The sequence below is a fragment of the Ochotona princeps genome, chromosome 16 (genome assembly GCF_030435755.1).
Source record: "Ochotona princeps isolate mOchPri1 chromosome 16, mOchPri1.hap1, whole genome shotgun sequence".
NCBI classification, from domain to species: Eukaryota; Metazoa; Chordata; class Mammalia; order Lagomorpha; family Ochotonidae; genus Ochotona; species Ochotona princeps.
Window position 1 is genome coordinate 30,479,073 of NC_080847.1, and position 20,518 is coordinate 30,499,590.

Below are 20,518 nucleotides of genomic sequence, written 5' to 3' on the forward strand. Positions count from 1 at the left end.
TTAAAAGTGCATTATCTTATTCTCTTTTATTACCATATTTAAAAAATGTAAATGCCAAATACAAACTCTGTGGTATCATGGGTAAACTCTATGCAGATACACAAGGCCTTCTAAATCAAATATGTGTGATCTTCTACATGTGTGAAAATTCTGATATTTCATAACAATGTAGATGAATCATCTATGTGATTTCTTTCATCTTTTTCCTCTGCAAAGGCAAAAACCAATATACAGAGATTATTAAAGACTTTTATGCAGGTACAAAACCAGTTGGAGTCATATGGTTTGTCCTCACAGATGACACGGTTAAGAAGGCACTAACTTTAACATAATCAAACCATAACGTTATTATGTACTTAGGCACTATTTTCCTTTATCACTTCATTTATTACCTTTTTTTCTTGAAAGCTATATTTAAACATTCTTGATTTGAGCAGTGGGGGATTTTTTTTAAAGATTTATTTTATTTCTTTTTTATTGGAATGTCATATACAGAGAGAGGAGGAGAAACAGAGATCGTGTGTCCATCAAAGCTGCAAGGAAGCTGCAACAGCTGGAGCTGCACTGATCCGAGGCCAGGAGCCAGGAGCCTCTTCTGGGCATCCCACACGGGTACAGGATCCCAAGGCTTTGGGCCATCCTCTACTGATTTCCCAGGCCACAAGCAGGAGGTGGATGGAAGCAAGGCCACCGGGATACAAACCGGCACCCATATGGGATCCTGGGTATGCAAGGTAATGACTTTAGCCACTAGGCTACTGTGCCATGCCCGAAGGATTTTTTTTTACCATATGAATTATTAATTAAAACAATTAAAATTTAACAAAACTCTTATTAAAAAAAGGCAATATGATAAAGCCAACAAAGTACTGTAAAGTTAATTCTATATCAAAGCTTCACTAATCCAATTAGTATGATTCATTATTTCACTCAAATTTCCTACCTAACAATTTTAAGGCACAAATCCCTATATGCCAAATTACAAGAAACAAGACGCTGACCAAACAGATTCTAGTCCAGAAAAAAAAACAGACACATTACCTAATTGCAATATAGTCACATTACATGTAAAAGACATATGTATAAAGCATGATACGAATCAGTAGAGCAACTCTTTGAAAAATGAGATGCAGAGAAGTGGGCTGTCAGAAAATACTTAAAGAAAATAGATCACTGAGGCAAAATCATCAAAAGCACGGCGCTTCCAGGGAAAGGCTAGATAACGCAGAAGGAATCTCACGATGAAGCTGCAGAAGCCAGAGAGAAAGTAACCCAGCTGTGAGCCGCAGGCCCCTGAACAGTGCTGCAGCAGAGCGGGAAAACGGGAATGGAGGCTGGAACAGCACGCAGAAGTCCAACACTGTGGGTACTGAACAGCAGGTGAAAGCCTTTCAATTTATCGCTTAGATGAAGAGAGCCAGAGATGTCACAAGATCCAAACTTTTGAAAAATAAGTATGATGGTAGTTTGAAGGCATAAGAGTCCACTTTTGGTCAAAACAAACATTGCAGGGTCTTAAGACGTGACAGCAGGGATATAGATGGAAGGAAATATTCAAGAAATAATAACAAAATGATAAAAAGGTGGAGTTAAAGATTTAGGAAATGCTTACATTTGGTATAAGTATTTGGTATAAAAAAAGTAAAGCAGGAAAGGAAGTCCATTGATAAATTAAAACCCCAATAGTTGTTGATTCCTTCAAACATTAATAATCAGCAGGTTATTTGGTAGGATTTTTATCCTTGTGTTCATTAAGCAAATGATTATCAAAGCTGCAAGCTATACTATTGAGAATTGGGATTCAGTGGGTAAAACAAATTAATTGAGTTTCATTGTGTCTTTCCATGAAAATAATATGACACAACAACAGGATCTTTGAAATCATGCCAAGAACAAGTAAAAACTCATGAAAAGATTCTATATAGAAAAGATAATGACCCTCAGAAATGTGAAATAAGGCAAAATTTTATTTTAAATGCCTCTATATTAACAATTTTTAACTTGGAAGTGTCTTCATTATTAGCAGATCATTTAAAGGTTATTTAACAAAAAGAAAAGGTAAAGGTCTAAGATTTTAAAGTCAACATGCTAGTCAAACCTTATTTTAAAAAAAGAGAAGATCAGGGCCCGGCAGCGTGGCCTAGCGGCTAAAGTCCTCGCCTTGAACATACCAGGATCCCATATGGCCGCCGGTTCTAATCCCGGCAGCTCCACTTCCCATCCAGCTCCCTGCTTGTGGCCTGGGAAAGCAGTTGAGGACGGCCCAATGCATTGGGACACTGCACCCGTGTGGGAGACCCGGAAGAGGTTCCTGGTTCCCGGCATCGGATCGGCGCACACTGGCCCGTTGTGGCTCACTTGGGGAGTGAATCATTGGACGGAAGATCTTCCTCTCTGTCTCTCCTCCTCTGTGTATATCTGGCTGTAATAAAATGAATAAATCTTTAAAAAAAAAAGAGAGAAGATCAGGGCCTGATGTGATATGTAGGAACTAAAATCCTTGCCTAGAAAGCACCAAGATCTCACCCAACTCCCTGCTTGCAGCTTGAGAAAGCAGTAGAGGACGGCTCATAGCCTTGGGACCCTGCACCCACGTGGGGGACCGAGAAGCTACTCCTGGCTTCTGGCTTTGGAATAGCTCAGGTCCAGCCATTATGGCCACTTGGGGAGTGAACCATCAAACGGAAGATCTTCCTCTCTATCTCTCCTCCTCTGCATATCTGCCTTTCCAATAAAAACAAATACATTTTAAAAAAAGGGGGAGAAGAAACTCAATGGCAAAGTCTGCAAAACAGAAAGAACAACCAATGAAAATAATTACTGCTCCCTATCAATGTTGGACATACCAAATAAAATCATGTTAAATGATTATTTTATAATTAACTTTATTTTGGGGTGTTATTTAGAAGCATGAAAACCTGCTGAGTTAAAAGGAATCTCAGTCAATGGGAATGGCTTTACTGCCAAACTTAGCAAAGCAACAAGATGAACAACACAATTTTCTAGAACTCCAGGTTTTTCACTCCAAATTTCCAGATAAAAGCAACTGACTTCTAAATGTGCTGTCCATTAGAATCATTTAGTTAAAGGTCACTGTTATTTAAAAGGGGACTGTTATTTTCTCACCCAAGGAAAGAGGAAATAATAAGGATATTTAATAAAATAGCAAGATGTATGACCAAATTACAAAAGAAAAAAGAGACCCTATTACCTATTATTGTGCCAAAATTTTCATCTTCAAAATAGATATGCAAGCAACTATATCAAAATATTTAAAATTGAAGAAAATATTAAAGTTTGTTTTCATCTCCTATTCTTAATTTGTGAAGAATTGGACTTGCACAACTTCAACTTAATGACACAAGTGAAAAATCATGAGAGAAACATTCACAAAGACAGTAGTTTTAAAAGGGCAAGACCGAAATCACAGCAAATCTGAAGTCATCAGTTCAGATGTGAATTATAAAAAACGAATAAGATTCCCACTAAGATAAAACCTCATGAGAACAGTACATAAAGTCACAGAAAGCCAACTTCATCCTCTCTACACACCAATATTGTTTACCTCTACTTAACCATCAGATATCTCTAGCCAAACTTACAAAATACCCATAACTGTATGAAAATTAAATTTAAATATGCAGAGAAATATTCAACTGCTTGAGGAAGATGAAAACATAGTAAAGAATACAACGTAAGCATTTTACATGAACACACTTTCAAAGCATATCAGGAAGCTGTACTATGTTAGATGACTGCCCAATATTCAACTCTCCAACCCCAGACACTAAGCATACTCTTTCCAGTTTCTGTGAACAGCTTCAATAATAAGACTTGATCTATCATCCAAACAGCATGTTCCTCTTTATAATTTGGTTATACATATTTGCAAAATTTAGTCCTAAGCTACAAATCTGAATATTTAAATGGCAAAAAAATGGATAGGTAAATAGTGAGATGTTATTAACAATAGAACAAAACACAAGCAAATGTCCATATAATAAATTAAAACCTAATGATGTTCATTTTGAAAGACAAAATATAGGAACACAAGAAACATAAAACATATCAGAGCCCATTGCAATGACTAATATCAATCCTACATATATGAATATCCTCTCAGTGTTGTGGAAAATCAGTTAACTTTCATGAGCTCTAAGGAGTAATTTCTTCAAGAAAATTTGCAAAGTCCTTACCAAAAAAAAAAGAAGGTATCAATGAAATTAAGATGTTAAAAAAGAATAATTTTTAAAAAGTAGTCAAGCAATTTGTATTTTAAAAATTCTAATAAAGTCCAAATGAAGCAAAGAATACAAAGATTAAAAATAGTAAACATCTATTCATCTTTTAAAAACTTTCTACAACGTGAAGGTGTCAAGGCCTAATCAGATAAAAAGAAGAACAAGTATGAACTGCTTAAAAATGTATCACGAAACTACAAACAATTATCAGAAAGCGTTTGCCAACTTTTCAAAAGTAGTGTAAATATATGTAGTTATAATTTTCTCTGATTTGCTTTCTAAACAGTGATTTGAAAACAGACCTTTGCAAAACCTTACAGTATTTCCTAACTGTGTAATTATAGATAAAAGAAATCTTTCTATGTCCCACAATCCTACTTTTAGTAGGTACCCCTTTCAACCAAAATCAAGCAAAGACATTCAGTACTTTGTGTAACTTGCCAGATTATGCATCAGGTACAGGATAGTCAATGGCACTTTTTAAAATATGGACAAAATTATTATAATTAAAATAACTATCCGAACATTTTGCTACATATATTTTTTACAAGATATATATTTTTAAAGATTTATCAATTTATTTGAAGATCAGAGTTACAGAGAGCTCTTGCATCTGCTGGTTTAAGCCACAGGTGGACACAGGCACAAGGCGAGGGGTGGACCAGGGAAAAACCAGGAGCCAGGAGCATCATCTGGGTCTCCCACATGGATGGCAAGCGCCCAAACACTTGAGGCATTTTTCACTGCTTTTCCCAGTCTATTATCGGGGAGCTGGATGGGAAGTGGTACAACCAGCAAACAAACTGACACCCATTAGAAATGCTGGCATTCAAGGAGACCACGGGGAATTGGAGTGCTCTTTTAGGCCAAGAACTCTGAGGTCATCCATTCCCTTTCAGATCTCCCACGCGGGATGGAAGAAGCCCAGATCCTTCCTCACAGGATCTGAGGTCATCGGAACAACGGCCAGGAGCCCTGAGCAGTCCTCAATAACAGAAGAACAGTAAGCTTCCTTCAGGACTCAGGAGAGGAGCTTTCTCTCGACCTTACTTAGTTCCAACTTTGGATCTCCACCCTCTCTTACAATGACCATCAGGGTTGCTCCGGAGCCCCCATTAGATCAGATAGACAGAGATCAATAAGGAAAGCTTAGAACACACAGGAAACAGTCAGCTTGGACTCACACATCCCTTACTAGGTAGTACACAAAGATTAGTTACTCCTCACTAAGGTATTGAAGATTTCTCTGCACACCCCTCCTAACACTGTTCTGCACCTCAACTGTTAACATATGGCATGTTTGAGTTATAAACCTTTTTGGACTATCCTATCCTAAAATTCACCAAGTTCAGTAAAAATCATGCTTCAATACTATAAGCTGCTAAATATAAAAATGAAAATAGACATGAGACAGATGAATAGTACCCTATAGCCATTTTAAGGTGCATAGCAGCCGGTTGTGTATAAACTAAAATTGAAATGTCAATGAAGTAGTCACAGGATGTGGTTAAGAACTTGCATTTTTTAATATATACAGATATACAGAGAGGAGAGACAGAGAGGAAGATCCTCCCTCCGATGATTCACTCCCCAAGTGACTGCAATGGCTGGTGCTGCACCGATCCAAAGCCGGGAGCCAGGAACCTCTTCCAGGTCTCCCACACTGGTGCAGGGTCCCAAAGCTTTGGGCCATCCTCGACTGCCTTCCCAGGCCACAAGCAGGCAACTGGATGGGAAGCGGAGCAGCCGGGATCAGAACTGGCGCCAATATGGGATCCCAGCGCATAGAAGGTGAGGACTTTAGCCACTAGGCCACGCCACCGGGCCCAGAACTTGCATTTTTTTAACATAATGGTTACTAAATACCACGTCAATTAATTCCATAATGTGGTAAATCGTTGTTGACGTTATGTTGTGGCTTTTGCTTGGAGGCAATGATATTCTGCCAGCTCTACTTTCAGACCAGGGATGGTCTCCCAATGAAACCTTTGAATTTATCTGGACAATAAGATGCTGGACTCTATGCATGGTACATGCTCGCAACGAAGAAATCATGACTGGATATGAACTGTACTACTGCAACAATGTGGAGGAATCCAACATTGGGGGAGGGCATGGGAATGGGTTGGGGGAATCCCAGAGCCTATGAAATCGTGTCATAAAATGAATTAAAAAATAAATAAAAATTTAAAAAAACAGTAGGAATACTCAAAGAGAAGAAACTTTGACAATAAAAACCATCATGCTCTGGGGGGGGAAAAAAAGAAAAATGTTGGCATTGCAAGCTATGCCATAACATGTGCTATATATACATATACATATATATATATATATATATACACACACACACACTAACTATATGTGTATATATACATATACACACACACTATATATATACTCTATCCTATATATGTACTTATATATAGTCAAGTAGCCACATTTTCTGAAAACAGACTGGTGACACCATTAGCATCTGTGCCTCCACAGCCATTTCTTACCAGATAAAGGCCACGTTCCCTTGTGTGTGGCATCATGCTAGGTGTTACACACAGACACATATATACCATCCCAGCCCTTGAGCCATACTGATTCTTATCATTCAAAATGCTTGGTCCAAAACCACCTTCCTAATGTTCCTGAAAAAACAATCGTTCTATCTAGATAGAGCTAGATCCTGGTCTAGAATGTCCTCATCTCGAGCTAGATCCTGGTCTAGAATGTCCTCATCTCGAGCTAGATCCTGGTCTAGAATGTCCTCATCTCGAGCTAGATCCTGGTCTAGAATGTCCTCATCTCGAGCTAGATCCTGGTCTAGAATGTCCTCATCTCGAGCTAGATCCTGGTCTAGAATGTCCTCATCTCGAGCTAGATCCTGGTCTAGAATGTCCTCATCTCGAGCTAGATCCTGGTCTAGAATGTCCTCATCTCGAGCTAGATCCTGGTCTAGAATGTCCTCATCTCGAGCTAGATCCTGGTCTAGAATGTCCTCATCTCCATTTCTCCCTTGATGCTCATTTCCTTCTTCAACTTAAATGTCACTTCTGGAGTGTTTTTGTTTTTAAGTCCCTGCCCCAATGCTTTCAGAGGGAACTGATGAGTGATACTAAGCAAGGGAGTAATTAATTTTAGAAAATTAATTTTAGAAAAATCATACAGGCTGCAGCCTGTAGGATATATTAGTTACAGAGGTGACAAGAGATAATGACAGAATATCATTAGACAGAAGTTGTGAACTTGCAAAGATTGGGATAATGTATAGACGGTCTCCGACATAATGGTGGTTGAACTTGATGATCTTTTGACATTACAGTGGTCTGAAAGCAATATATACTCATTAGGAATTGCGTGCCCAGTTTAGAATTCTTATCCTTCCCCAAAGTAATAATGATATTGCTGTACAAAGTTGGGCAGTGGGAGATAGCCACAGTACCCAGTCAGCCACAGTACCCAGACAGCCAAGTGATCATGACACTCTACAATAAACTGTGTCACCAGCATTTCTGCAAACAAGAATTCAGTAAACTACATGAAAGCTTCAATACTTTATCATAAAATTGGTTTTGCATTAGATGACTTTGTCCAATTGTAGGCTAATTAATCTCAGTGTTCTGAGCACATGGAAAGAAGAGGTTAGGCTAGGTTAAGTTTGGTGCATAAATGAATTTCAATTAAGTTATTTTCAACTAATGATGTATTTATTGAGTGGTAACCCCACTCCAAGTTAGAAGCATCTGTGTTACAAACACGGATGACATCAAAAGGCCTAATACACATAGATTAATCCGAAACAAATGAGAACAAATAACATCATCAAATTGCAAACTAATCCCATCTATGTACAAAGTGGCAGGCACTGCTGACAGTGAAGGGGGAAAGACAGCACTGGCCAGCAGCAGAACTCTGCTTTGTTTGCATCCCAGCCTGATTATTCATCAGCTTAGTAAGTTACTTCCCTGTGTTTTGTTTTCAAAAGGATAATAACAGTAACACAGCACAGAATGTTGCAAAATTTAAATACTCAACGAAGACTAGCAGCTTAAAGGGCTGTCAATGCTATCACCCTCAACACAATAACCAATATTGTTATTAATAGTATTTCTAGGAGTACTACTGCATACGTCCATAGACACTGTTTGCTCTCCACAAAATAATTCATGTTAGACATACATCATGAATTTTAAGTTTTAAGCTTAAATAAAGCAATTAGATGCAGTTCCCATGGTATCAGTACTCATATTTGAGCTCAGTTGTATGACACTAAAGTCCATACACAAATCACATTATGGCATTGCATCTCAAAAGGGGCAGTGAGGAATTAGTTGTGATAAATAATAGGACTTGCTAAGCAATATAATTTATTGTACATTTATTATGTTCCAGGTGCTCTTCTAGGCTCTAGGAAACAAAACAGATCAAGACTGCTTTCATGCAGACTAGCAGATGGAGACAAACCAGAAAACTAAGAAAAAAAAATAGTAAATAAAAGAAAAACACATTAGAGATTATTGTGATGAATCTGAGGTCACATAAAATTATCTAGGCTGAAAAGGTCTTTCTAAGAGGATAAGTTTAAGACTGGAAGCAAAAAAAAAAAAAAGAAGAAGAAGAAGGAATCACTACCCAAACAGCAATATACAGAGCTACCCTGCCAGAGGGAATAGCTAACATGAAAAGGGGATGTGTTTTAAGTGACCAAAGGAAGCCAGCATTGCTGAAGAGCAGTCTTCCACAAGACAGAAGCAGTCTGGGCCCTGCACGATAGCTCAGCTGTTAAGGTCCAATCCTTGAACAAGCCTGGATCCCATATGGGCGCCGGTTCTAATCCCGGCTGCTCCACTTCCCATCCAGCTCCCTGCTTGTGGCCTGGGAAAGCAGTCGAGGACAGCCCAAAGCCTTGGGACCCTGTACCCGCGTGAGAGACCTGGAGGAGGTTCCTGGCTCCTGCTTCGGATTGGCACAGCACCGGCCATTGCAGTCACTTGGGGAGTGAATCACTGGACGGAAGATCTTCCTCTCTGTCTCTCCTCCTCTAACTTTTTTTTTTAAGATTTATTTATTCTTATTACAAAGTCAGATATACAGAGAGGAGAGAGAGAGAGAGAGGAGAGAGGAGAGAGAGAGGCTGTCCTCGACTGCTTCCCCAGGCCACAAGCAGGCAGCTGCATGGGAAGTGGAGCTGCTGGGATCAGAACTGGCACCCATATGGGATCTTGGTGCGTGCAAGTTGAGGACTTTAGCCACTAGGCCATGCTGGCAGGTCCAATTCCATCCTATAGTAAACAAATCATTTGCACAGCTCAATGTAAGCCAAAAATACCGTCTGACTATATAAAAGAAAACTACTGCTTTACTTGCTGCTAGTATGAATTTCCACGGAAACTGCCAGAAAAAATTTCTTTATAGTGAACATTGTTAAAAATGAGATGATTTAGAGAAAAACAAGAGTTAAAATTACAAAGGAAAGGACCATTAAATAATACAGCTCCATCAATTATAGATTTTGGATTATTTGACTAAAGTTAAGTATATTGTAGCATGATAGGATTCTTTAATCAAATTGCTACTTGGAGGGTACCTATTCGAATGAGAGACCCTTAACCAATCATGTCTCTACGTGTAATTCATTATTTTATCTGCATCAGCAATCTCATAAAAAAAGAGACACATAGTTTTGGGAAAGAGACAAACTAAAACCTGTTGAACAGGAATTAAACTTCAAGCATTTTCCATATAATATTACTATTTAACCTTCTCAGCAATTTCCCCAGGTAAGTTTTATGACCTTAATTTTAAAGATGGAAGTTACTCAAGATTGAACAGGCAGGAAACAACAGAGAGCCAAGTCGTAGTTGTACACATAATATGTGTTTCTCCATTAGTGTCTTAAACGGGGGTTACAATCTATAAAATCCACAAGCCTAAGACCCACAGTCTCTTCCAGATGCAAAAAATGTGTTAATATCTGGCTGTTAAATTATGCTAAAAGCCTAAAAAGAGCAGTATTAGACAAATGCATGAAACAAAAAAAAAATGAGAGTGGCCCTATATGCACAACCAAACTTTATCAAGTACTGATATTCCAGGAAAATTAAGTTGAAGATAATTAATCTAAAGAGAGACAAGTATAGGCAAGAACGCAGGCCGTATATTGAAACCCACTTATGCGATGCTGAGGTACTAAGGAAGCCAAGGTACAAGTAAGCTGATGATTTGCTTTAAGAAGGAGTAACTTCTCGATGCTGGACTTTATGCTTGGTAAATACCTCCAATGAAAGAATCTCAACTGAATTTGAACTATGGTAATGCAACAAGGTGGAGAAATCCACCATGGGGGGAGAGTTTGGGGAGGGGCGGGGGGAATCTCAGTGCATATAAAACTGTGTTACATAATGCAATGTAATTAATAAAAAAATAAATAAATTTTAAAAAGATAAAATGTAAAAAAAAAAAAAAGGAGTAACTTCTCAAATACCTTGCCTTATAAGAATAAAAGCAAAAATGTCAAGCCACTTCTCTCATCCCAATATGCTACATTCATTACTGCAAATTAACTTTAATTCCAAGGTGATTGCTACAGCTGGTCAACTTTGCTAAGGCAACAGATCATGCAGTGACCAGATGAGAAAGAAAACACTGTGAGGTGCAAGATGACCCATTCTTTGCTTACTAACTGAGGTCGCATCTAGGGCCTTGAAGCAGGAGATGGGCGGGGGACAATTCTTAGCTCCATCTCATAGTTCACTGTGTGCAAGTACTGGATGGACTGGCTGTACAAACAAGACCCTGGAGCTGCCAAGACAACCAAAGCCAGGGGCATTTCTCTCTGCTCCTCTGCCCAGACTGAGGGAGCGGGAGGTTGCAGGCCACCGCCCAGAACAGGGCACGATAATCAATACCCTCATCAGCCGGGTACCCCATATCCCTCTTTATGCTTGAAGAAAGAAAAAAAACTTTCAAAATGTCCAACCTGTTTCCCCTAATGTGTCCAATTAGACGCTCCGTTTCCCTGCTTTTTCATGGGGCAGTGTTTTCCCGTCTCTTTGATTTGAATACAAAATCTTTTACTTTTGCCGTTGTTTCCTGGCTTTTTATTTCTCTACAAAGCTGAGGAAAGAACCCACTGAGCTTCATCAGTAATACTATTTACTTACTTCACTTGTTGAATTTTATAAATTAATCACCTCGAACATTGTGCTCTGAAGCTCATTATAGAACAACTTCTCTCTCGAGATCTCTCTGATTCAAGCAGTCAATACAATTTACATTCAACCCCAGTACCCTGACCCGTAAGCAGTTAAAGCACAATTTCATGCACACATGAGAACACAGGAACTCACAACAAAAGCTCTGAGGTAACAGAACATAGAAAGCACAAACATATCCAGGATGGTTAAAATATAGAAACGAATGCAGGTACATAGTGATGTTCCACAAGTCAAGGCTTTCATTTTTGGCAACAACAGATAGATTGTAGGCAAAACTAACAGTCAAAAAGCTCAGCTGTAAAACTCAGAACATGTTTTACAATGATTGGTAAATTAAATCATGCAATAAAACACTCTTCTGCAATGATAATGCCCAAGGAACTGGAATGGTGAAACAACTCATTTAAAAATATATGTATTTCTAAATCAGCAAATAGATTACCAACGCAAATCACTCAGAGTAGTAGTTATTTTAACAGGCAAATGTTTTAAGCAGTACTTTATATTCTCACTTAGTTGTGGATAGAGAAATAGCCCCCAAAAAACATAAACATTGAAAACCATTTATGAAGAACCACTCATTAAAATGGATTAAAACACTGAAGACTGGCATTTTTCTACTTTGCTTCTTAGTGCATTCAATCTCAATTTAATAATATAGTTGTAGAAAAGCTTTTTATATATCAAGCATTCCACACAATGTTCAAACATAGTTCTTGCACTTGGAAATTCTTAGAACTACTGATGCATAAAAGTTTATCTTAAGCATCCTATTTCCCTAACTGAATGACTTTTCTAGTGGCGAAAATCCAACCAACTCTAGAAGGAAAGCCAAGATGGAAAACAGGTTGGTGCTTAACAAAGTAAAAACACTCCAGAGACATGCCCTTCTAGTCTTTCCATCGAAAGAATCACTTCTTAGCACTGTTGAAATATTCTGTCATTCAGTAAATGACAACCAAACAGGGATTATTTCAGTTCCTAAATTACAAACTTCGTATTTTCTGCTTTTGACTGAACAATTTTTTTTCTTAAACTGTTTCATAGTTCTTGTCTGAAAAATCTGCCTCTTCTAGCTTGCTAAAATATGACTGGATATAAATTTTCCATTTTATTCTCCTCTGGAAGAGAGGAATAATTTCACAATGGCTATGATGAAGCCATAAAGTGTTTCATTCTTACTGGGTTTGTGGGGGGATAAGGGATGGGAGGGTCTTCTCACCCTCACTTGTGAAGGAATCCTGAAATTTGAATATTCATCATCAGACACATGAAAGAAAAAGAGCAGGCTCATGACAACTGACTCCCCCCAGGGAGTTTAGCCACATGTTTTCAATAGCCCATGGTGAACCATAACCTATCTTAAAAAGGGCCTCAGGACTTGTGTCTACATTTCATTCACGATCACTTAACCTATTTCTTCTTTTGCAAAGTAAAACTACATCCAAAGGCTTGGATTCCTCATAGGAACCCATACCTTGTCAATCCTAGGTCCATGATCCACCTGAAACTGTGTTCAAAACCCTGTGCATTTATCTGGGGAGCCAGGGAGCATGTCAAAACAACACTGAGAGCCACTGTGCCAACACCTGCCCCTGACACTGGGCATGTATGGGACGGAGAGGAAAGCACTTTGCTTCACAACAGTCATTTCAAGACCTGGCGCAAGTTTATGGCAATGGGGAGTTGATGCAGAGTAGACGATTGAGAGGCTGATCAGAAATGCTTAATTTGTGAAGTTTCATTATCTAAAAAGACAAAAATCATTCAAGAACATACGCTATGCTTCCAGATACAAAAGAATTGCAAGGGTCAAACACCTTGCATCAGGGCAAGAGCTCTGCTCTGCACTTCCAAATTCCACACCACAAGCAACATTCAAAATACAATGCAAACCTGCTGGCAGAAATGGGGCTCGGGCTTAGCCGGGCCCACATAAGAGGAAATAAAAAAAGAGAATAATAGTTTAGGGAGAAGTTTGTTTCAGAGACAAAGCTGTTTAAAATTACCAAGTGACCCTTTTGGGGTCTTCACACTTACCAGACCTTAAGAAAGTGGGTGGAGTAGAGACGACCGCATCAGGTGAGCTGGCCATTTCAAACTGTTGTCTCTAATCACAAGCGTCGCAGGCTAAACTACAGCAATTTCGAAACTGTTTAGTAAAGGTTAGAAGCAATCAGCATTAGATTAATTGAAAGCAGTGTGAGCGGTTATTAACATGATGCAGTGCACAACAAAGGCAATAATTGCAGATCATTATGTAATTTCATTTTCTCTTTTATGACTTGAAAATTTGATTTCCTTTGATGAATTACATATGCTGCTATGGAGGAGGCATAAAACATAGACGATCCACTTATGAACCGTTACAGAAGAGTAGCATCCTCCATTGTGCAGTAATTATGCTACTATGTAACAATGCTCAGAACTCTGTGAGGAGCACCTGCCAGAGTCAGGTTAGCACACAGTGTCAAAGCAACCTCCACTCCGAGACACTAACAGTAACAGATACCATCAAATCAATGGTCTTCAATGTCACAGGGAGCAGATGATTTAGTCAAGTAACTTTATCATCTGTATTTCAAAATAACAGAAGAGTCTGAAACTTCAAGCATTACTAATAACTTTCAACTAGCTATCTTGTTTTACTCTGATGTAAACACAAAGGAACATTCAGCATCGATACTATCTACTTTGCACTTGAAACTGGATTTAAGTGTTTTTGTCTGATAAAAGAAGTCAGGTTTTCAAAGCTTCATGTTATAGCATGCATTTCGGAGGAAATGAAGACTGGAGAAGAAAAGAAACACTAAGTGCATATGGAGGAGAAAGAAAAATGCTACAGAAATACGTTGGGGGCAGGGCTCAGCTTCCTGTAAGAAAACTCTGGTTACTTTCCTTGTCCAGACATAATCAATCAATCCCTCTTTTCATAGCCCAGATAGACATTATAAAGTCTATTCACCACTTACATGTGACACAAAAAAATTCTAAGAAAAAAAAAATTTGAAACAAAAATACACACGACTACTCCAAGTAGCAGTTACGGACTTTAACATGTAAGTCAGGACTGATTTTTCAGAAAATCTTTCATGTGTTGTCAGTGGTAGCTTTACATAAGTACACAAGTGCAGAACTTTATGCAGGTTTAAAACCTGGATAAAACTATAAACAAAGATTGGGTCATGATTTATAAAACTAGACCACGTTGTATAAACTAAAAAAGGCATCATGCACACCCAACAATCAAAACTTCACAAACTCAAAGAACTCAAAACATAATCAGAGCAGAAAAACAAATCTTTTCATCAATGCAACTGCAGCTAATTATTCTATCAATGCCTTTCACATTGCACAATTATATATATATATATATTCCATGAATCATTTACAAGAGAAGTCTTTTATTCAAAGGCTTTTCATTCTACCATTTCTCTTGCTAATGGGAACACTTTTGTTTTTGCTGAAGAATATATCCAAACAGCCAGGAGTAACGATATTTTCAATCCGCTCTTAAGAGAAATCACCCACAAGTGCTAACTTTAAAGTCCTGACTTGGCGATTTGAACAAGGCAGTTCAGGATACTTGAGCTGTTTTGACTGCCTGCACTAGGTTGTCTGACCTTTATGGTCCTGGACTTGAAAAACACCACTGGAAACTAAAGGTCCTGTGGCCCTTAGGGAATGGGTCAGCTTCCTTAAGGACCCAACTATGCTCAACTTGACTTAGTAGGATCCTGGCTCTATCCTGTTTCCCTCAGTTTCTGTCCTTCTGGGCTCAGAGCTAGTGGGATATGCGAACGCCTCTATGAAACAAAATAAGGCAACAAGTGGTTGCCGGCATTCTGGAGACAGGTCATAGCCATAACTAAAAACGAAGTTGTTACTATTATTACTATTATTATTTTTAAAGAGGATCACACACAGGGGGTCGCCTGGGAATGTGTGTGGCCCCCAGTTTTCTAGGGGCCAGGCTCCTGGCAAAGTTGGAACTGCCACTACTTTTGGAAGAGGAACACTCACGGACCAAGCTGGTGGGCAACACAGAGCGTCAACTTATTTTTAGAGGAGAAGGGGGCAGTCACCTCCTTGGGCAACAAGCCCAAGGCCACCTCCTGCTTTCTAATGGGTACACACGGGGCACAGGTTCTTTCCCGGGACCCCCACCTGCCTCCCGCCCCAGGGGTTGGGGGGTGGAGCACCACCCACTGGGTGGGGGTAAGCGGGGGCGCCCCGCCAGCCAAACCTGAGCGCTTGGCCCGAGCTCTTCGCTCCAAGACCTTCCAGCTCACTTCGGCCATCAGCCCCGTCGCCCCCGCCATCGCCCTCAGGTCGCCGCTCGGGCCACCGCCCCCGGGGCCGCCTGTCAGCACCGCCTGGCCGGCCCCGCCCTCTCGCGCGACACTGTCGGGCCAGCCGGAAGTGAGCGCGGAGCTAGCTTCCCTCCGCCCTTACTCCACGGCCTTCCCCGCGTCAGAGAGGCAGCCCTGAGGAAGAGAGAAGGGCCGCGGCGGCGGCTCCGGGGCGCCTCGGGGCTGGTGCTGTCTCTCCGGGCTGTCCGCGCGGTGCTTTGCGGCTGCCGTCAAGCGCGCCGCCGAGCCGGCGGGCGGGGGCCGAGGGGCGGCCATGGCGGCGGCGGGCCGGCTGCCGAGCACCTGGGTGCTGCTGGCGCCTCTCCTCGGGGGTCTCGCGCTGCTGGGCGTCGGGCCGGCCCCGGCGCGGGCACTGCACAACGTCACAGCCGAGCTCTTTGGGGCGGAGGCCTGGGGCACCTTGGCGGCCTTCGGGGACCTCAACTCCGACAAGCAGACGGACCTCTTCGTGCTGCGCGAAAGTCAGTGTTTGCCGGGCCCTCCCCATGTCCGCTGTCCGTGCGCCCATCCCGGTGTTCCCATATCCCTTGTCGGGACGACAGGTCCTTCTGCATTTTCTGGCCCGTCTCTCCCGGCCCACCCTTCATCTCTAGCTTCCTTGACAACCTGCTCCCCACCCCCATCTCCATCTTCTGCAGCTCATGTCCTGATCCAGCCACCCACACTTTGACCTGTCTTCCAAAGCCATGACAACAACCAGGTTGTGTTTTGCCTTTCTTCCCTAGAAGCCAGCACCCTCCCCTCCACGTGCCCCTTCCTGCCCGTGGAATCACCTGTGTTCCACAGCTCTTCTTGATTCCCAGGAGTCTTTGTAGCTTGCTTCCATGTTCTCTGCCAAGGAGCCTGCACTGTTCTTGGATGAGCTGTAAAAATGGAACTTGACAGGCTGCTCTCCCAGGGAAGTTGCCCCTACCTCCCCACTTACCTGATTCACCCACTCCTGCCTTTCTGAGGCTCCCAGCTTTATCTGAGGCTGAAGTGTCTTCAAGGCACCGAACACTCCCACAACTCTTGGAACCTTTGTTGTGCAGGGACCACCTATAAGCACAGTGCCTCCTTGGAATGTGTTTACCTCCCTGAGGGGCTAGTCCTTTGTGTACACCTGACCCTTCAAAAAAGTGTGGTTTTTTTTGTTTGTTTGTTTGTTTGTTTGTTTCCGTTTTGTGGGTTTGGGGAGGCTTGTTTGTTTTGTTTTCGGTTTTTGCTTTAGCCATCACTAAAACTTTTTGTGAAAATCTTGGTCCTGATGTGGGGTGGGAGGGCAGGGTAGGCTTCTTAACATTACTGAGCACTTAGAAAATTAGGTGCCACTTAAAGGTAAGGCCCAGAAAAATCTGTTAAAAAAAAAAAAAGAAGAAGAAAAAGAAAGAAAAAGAAACTTGACCGGAAAGACCCTGACCCAAACTTATTGAGTCCCTTTCCAGGACCCCTGAACATCGTGTGCTCTGTGGGTGTTTCCTGACTTTGTATCACTCCTCTTACGGCGAGAAGCTGCGTTCTGCCAAACCTGCAGGTCTTTCTCCAACCTGGAGACAAAGACTTGTGTTTAAGAATGTCCTGTGTTTGAACAATTTTGAGAGGATGTCCCAAGGAGTGCTCATTGAACTCCAAGAATGCAGTTTTTTTCTGTTCCTTGCCTAATTGTGGCCTTGTCAGTAGGCTGTCTCTGTCTCCTCATTGTGCTGCCTCGGTGAGGAGCCAAACCCATCTCTGAGGAGCAGTGGTTGTGTCTTGTCAAGACAGCTCCAACAAGATTGGTTGATTTAAAAGAATCCCAAAAGAAACAACCAGTCTGACTTCTAGGCAGAGTTCATTGGCATAAGTTTGTCTTGATCAACCATTTTTACTAGTTCATGCTTCCCATCTGTTTATTGCTGTGAATACTGAGCTGTGCTACAGTTAAGTATATGCATTCTATTTGATTATTGCTGGAAAAAGTTTGGCCATTCAGCTGTAATAGGCCCGTGAAATCATTTGGTCTGGCTGGGACAAGCCACCAATGGGATTCAAAATTCAGTAAGTCTATAGCAGTTCAATTTTTTTTTTTAAGATTTTTAAATTTTTTTTTTTCGGGAAGATTTATGGAAAGGAGAGACACAATGATTTCCCATCTGCTGGTTCACTCCAACAAATGGCCACATTAGTTAGAGCTGAGCTGAGCCAAAGCAAGGAGCCAGGAGCTCCTTCCATGCAGGTGCAGAGTCCTAGACCTGGAGTCGTCCTCCACTGCTTTCCCAAGCCCCAACAGGGAGCTTGATTGGTAGTGGAGCTTCTGGGACTTGAACCCACACCCATATGGGATCCTGGAGCTTTCAGGGGCAGTATGAGTCAACTGAGTTATGAATCATTCATAACTATCCATATGGCATTTAAACGTTTCCCTATCCTTTTGAATAGGACTATCCTTTACAAGGCAAATGAACTGAAGTTTAATGAAAGGGGTTTGTTTGTTTGTTTGTTTGTTTTTGTGGAGAACAGTGTTCAGAAAGCTTGTGACTATTTACAGGATGTCTGCCAGGAAACATTCTCTAATATATATTTGCTTCTCTTAGGAAATAATTTAGTCGTCTTTTTGGCAGACCAGAACGCACCCTATTTTAAACCAAAAGTAAACCTATCCTTGATGTAAGTATGATTGTGTTTGTTTCTGTATAATGTTAGTTGTTGGTATAAAAACACATGTGCAGTGGCTGGTTAGAAGGCTTTTAAAAGCAGTCTCATTACATGGTGTTGTGATGCAGAACTCCTGGTTATTTGTAGTAGCAACTTCTTAGGAAAAAAACATGAACTTACTAAAGCTTCAAAATCGGCTTAAAGTATTAATTTGTGTGGATTCGGGTCTTTTCCATTAGAAATGTCCTGTCTTGCTTTGCTTCCTTGAATGTGTTGAGAATGCTTCCTCTTTTTGTGTGTCTTGAAAGCAGATCACTCACAGGAAACTCTTCATGTTGCCAGTTGAGTGTGGCAGAAGGGAAGGTGTGTAGTGAAGCAAAAGAACCCCTTCAAGGTTTTGTTTGTTTTTTGACAGCTAGTTGATAAAAGTCTAGGATTTTTTTTTTTTAACTTCAGATCAGGCTTTTAACATCTGGATTCTTTTAAATGTTCAAATACTAGTTTATTTTTCTTTTGTGTGATTGGCATTACAAGCAGTAGTGACCCCCCCCACCCTGTCCTAGCCTTCCATGGTGGTGAGCCAACAGGATGATGAAAGTACAAGAAAAAAAGGATTGATTGATGTCTGAATTCAAAGAAGAAGAGATGGGTCATTGCAAACCAGGGTGACAGCTTCCAGAGAGCCTGACCATGTATGAATGAAATGAATAAAAATTAGCTGTAGGCATTCAAGCTTGGAAACAGCATTGAAAGATGGCAGTTAAAGGCACCAGTTGTGAAGAGGTACAGAAAGATATGTCTAACAAAAGAAGAGTATGCACAACTGAGCATTCCGAACTGGGAAGATAAAATCAGGGCAGAGTGACCTTCATAAATATGCTAAGGAGTTTCAGCTGGGGCCCAGGAGAAGCTAAAGACCACTTCAGGTTCTGGTACAAAGAACTGACAAGGGAAACAGTATTTTTAATTGACTTAATTCTTAACTGTGTGTAGGATGAATTAATGTATGGAAGATTTAGGAAACCTTTAAAAATTCCTCTGAGAGATAATTGGTGCTCAGACTCTACAACATTACAATGCTTAATTAAAGCTGAAACGTGTAAAAAAAAAGTTGATCTTCAATTAGAAAAGGGAGAGGAAAGTTATAAATGGATAAACAGGAACACGTCCCTTTTGAGAAATGTTTTTGGGTACTGGATAGTAGGATGTTTAGGGTAGGAAAGAAACAAAATTGAATCTATATACTAGAAGTGAACCAGCAGCCTGGAAGGGATACTTTTCAAAGTAAAAATGACCTTCGTTCCTCTTTTTCCCACTTCATGAACTGCTTTACTGCTAGGATCCATTTAACATGTTTGAATTGTGCTTTTGTCACACCGTAGTTTCAACTTTTATTTGAGTTAGTAATCATTCTTTTATATCTTAGCCATTAATTCATGTTTTATACGTTTTAAGAGGCAGAGATTTATTTTTTCATTGAAATGTTTGCCGCCTCAGTTGCTTGCAACAGTTGGGGTTGGGCCAGATAAAAGGTGGGAGCTCGGAACTCAAATCTAGGTTGCTCACATGGATGGCAGTGACTCAAGTACCTGTCATTCCATGAGTAGGAACATGGAAACAGAAGCAGAACTAGCACACACTCAGACTCCCCAGTACTGTGCTAACCGCTGCACTAACACATGCCCTAACAACATGTCAGAACCAAGTAGTACACAACCTTTCACTTGTTAGCCATCTTTCCCATTTCTACAAAATGCTTGCTTTGTGAAAAAGATTGTATGCTTTTCTATGTATGTATTCTGAATTTTTTGCCTGTTTTTTCCTCATGACTGCTATATGTCTGCTGTGCACTGTTTGTTTTCCCCAATGGGTCCTGTGTGGCTTCTACCCAGCCTGTACTTCTACCGTTCCTCCAGCGTCCTGCCTACTTACAGTTTTGGGACTTTCTCTTCGCTGTTTTTTGATTTGTTAAAAGTGACTCTTGTGTCACTTTCTTATTCATTTCTCCATTTACTTCCCTAGTGTACATTCTTTGGGGGATGTTTGAAAAAGGAAGCATGGCAAGTCCTTCATGTTTCCATACTCA

General features: G+C 40.7%; 2 protein-coding genes across 5 annotated transcripts in view; one reads left to right on the forward strand and one right to left on the reverse strand.

The window, feature by feature from the left end:
* Nucleotides 1-16,705, reverse strand: part of PHKB (phosphorylase kinase regulatory subunit beta) — a 229,900-nt gene extending 213,195 nt beyond the window's left edge. Inside the window, exons 1-2 of one of the 4 annotated variants that reach the window (XM_058674471.1) lie at nucleotides 16,593-16,705; nucleotides 13,487-13,598 (exon numbers count right to left, since the gene is read on the reverse strand). In XM_058674471.1, coding sequence (XP_058530454.1) covers nucleotides 13,487-13,541 — 55 coding nt within the window. In that variant the 5' untranslated portion in view covers nucleotides 13,542-13,598; nucleotides 16,593-16,705. Of the gene's footprint in view, nucleotides 1-13,486; nucleotides 13,599-15,692; nucleotides 15,906-16,592 lie in introns of those variants that run through there. The other 3 variants (XM_058674470.1, XM_058674472.1, XM_058674469.1) reach the window with 3 other exon arrangements.
* The window catches only part of ITFG1 (integrin alpha FG-GAP repeat containing 1), a 211,079-nt gene continuing 206,633 nt past the window's right edge, over nucleotides 16,073-20,518 (forward strand). The window contains exons 1-2 of the mRNA XM_004583824.4: nucleotides 16,073-16,280; nucleotides 18,372-18,444. Coding sequence (XP_004583881.2) covers nucleotides 16,073-16,280; nucleotides 18,372-18,444 — 281 coding nt within the window. The remainder of the gene's footprint in view (nucleotides 16,281-18,371; nucleotides 18,445-20,518) is intronic.